The sequence below is a fragment of the Pteropus vampyrus genome, unplaced genomic scaffold (assembly GCF_000151845.1).
Source record: "Pteropus vampyrus isolate Shadow unplaced genomic scaffold, Pvam_2.0 Scaffold23, whole genome shotgun sequence".
Taxonomy (NCBI): domain Eukaryota; kingdom Metazoa; phylum Chordata; class Mammalia; order Chiroptera; family Pteropodidae; genus Pteropus; species Pteropus vampyrus.
In genome coordinates, this window is record NW_011888804.1 from 3,674,264 (window position 1) to 3,676,159 (window position 1,896).

The 1,896-nt window shown below is 54.1% G+C and overlaps 1 protein-coding gene across 1 annotated transcript in view; it reads left to right on the plus strand.

Annotated features, from left to right (window-relative positions):
* RPH3A (rabphilin 3A) overlaps positions 1–1,896 on the plus strand; it is a 70,304-nt gene that overhangs the window by 58,825 nt on the left and 9,583 nt on the right. The window contains exon 15 of the mRNA XM_011356055.2: positions 264–416. Coding sequence (XP_011354357.1) covers positions 264–416 — 153 coding nt within the window. The remainder of the gene's footprint in view (positions 1–263; positions 417–1,896) is intronic.

Sequence of the window (1,896 nt, forward strand, 5' to 3'; positions counted from 1 at the left end):
CAGGGTCAAGCTCAACCTATGACCAGAGTCAGGGCTCAGTCCGTGTCTTGAGAGTAAAACCACTGGCCCCGTGTGCCTTGCACTGGGCTGTTACGGTTTACCCCTCCCCGGAGGCTGGGGCGTCTGCTGTCCGTGGTGCTGATTGCACACACGCTGGCCGAGCTCCTCTTGCTTTTCACAGGCTCTTCCCTGATGATCCCATCCACACTGCCTGGCCCCCTCCCCTTCCTGGGCCCACATGGCCTCTTCTTTTACTGCAGCAGGTGGAGCGTATTGGTGACATAGAGGAACGAGGCAAGATCCTGGTGTCTCTCATGTACAGCACACAGCAGGGCGGTCTCATCGTGGGCATCATACGCTGCGTGCACCTGGCCGCCATGGACGCCAATGGCTACTCGGATCCATTCGTCAAGCTGTGAGTCAGTGACTTGGGACTATGAATGGGCTCCAGAGGGGATCCTAGATCCTTGCAGAGGGGGGACCACAGAGATTCCCCAAGGTCATTGTACACTGAGGCCCAGAAAGGGAACCGAACCTGCCCAAGGTCACACAGTGAGACAGATGACCAGGACTGGCTGGAATGTGAGGCTGGAGTCGCAGGCAGTTAGATTGGTATGTCATTCGCCCATATGAGAATTTTCGTGGCTCTGTCCCCTCTTGTGGGAGAGGTGTAGTCGGCAAGGTCACACCCATTTGAAGCCCCCTAGAATCAGCGACATACCCCTCCAGCCATGCAGAGCCCCACCACCAGAGAAGCCACCTGGCTTTTTTCAGATTCAGTCTGGAAATGCTCAAAGATAAGACCTTAGACTTTGGGGGTTATTCCAGGAATCTCACGGAGTATAAGGGAGCCTTTATCATCGGTGCTAGTCGGGACCCTCTGAGAAGATGCCGTGATGGGATGAGGATTTCATTAGGGGAAATGCCTGTGTGAAGTTAGGGGCAGTTGGGGAAATGCAGAGCTGTCCACCCCGCAAGTCTGACCCCGAGCGGGGAGGAGAGGGGGAGGAAAGGTGAGTGGAAGCGTCCTAGACACCAGCTCAGCAAGGCTGTCGGGGAGTCCTTAGGCCAAAATCAGCCATAGTGTCCCCACCACATACAGTTGTCAGCTGGGAGCGTGACCTTGGCACAAGCATGGCCTGGATTTCCAAGCACAGCAGCGGGGCCCGGGTTACATGTGCATCCTGTGGTCGGAGGTCCACCGGGCACATTCTCATTCAGCTCCCGTCTCTGCCAGCGGCTGTCCGTGTGACTGCAAGCGAGTTATTTACCCTCTCTGAGCCTCAGATCCTTCACTGGTATGATGAAGACAATATTTCCACTTATCTCCAAGAGCAGGCAGAAAGCCAAATGAGATCACATATGTAGAGCAATTAGAATTTTGCCTGGTACAGAAGTATTTAGCTACTTTCACTAGAATTCTGCCTTGCCTTGTGGCAACAAAGCGTGTGTTTCCATGGATATGGTCAAGAGCCGGGGCTCTGGATCCGCACTGCCCAGGTCAAATCCCAGATCCAGTAGTCTTCAGTATTCTCTAGGTGTGTGACCTTGGGACTGTGCCTTAACATCTCTGGGCCTCTATGTCCTCAACTATAAAGTGGGATGATAGTAGTGTGCATTGGGCCTTGTCTCCCAAGAAGCAGGAGCCAAGACAGGATGAAATGTGCAAGAGATTTGTTGGGGGAAATGCCTATGAAAATTGAGAGGGAGCTGGAGGAATATAGCGACAACAGGCCTTAGAACAGACCTGCTCCCTGTGCAAGAGAGGGGAAGGGGGCAGGAAGAGCCTTAGACAGCAGTGCAGTTCCGAGGAAGTTTCACCCAGGACGATGGGGAGCCCTTGAGTGCAAAATCACCCATCAAAGGAACCCAGCGTCTCCGAGAAACGGGGCTGCC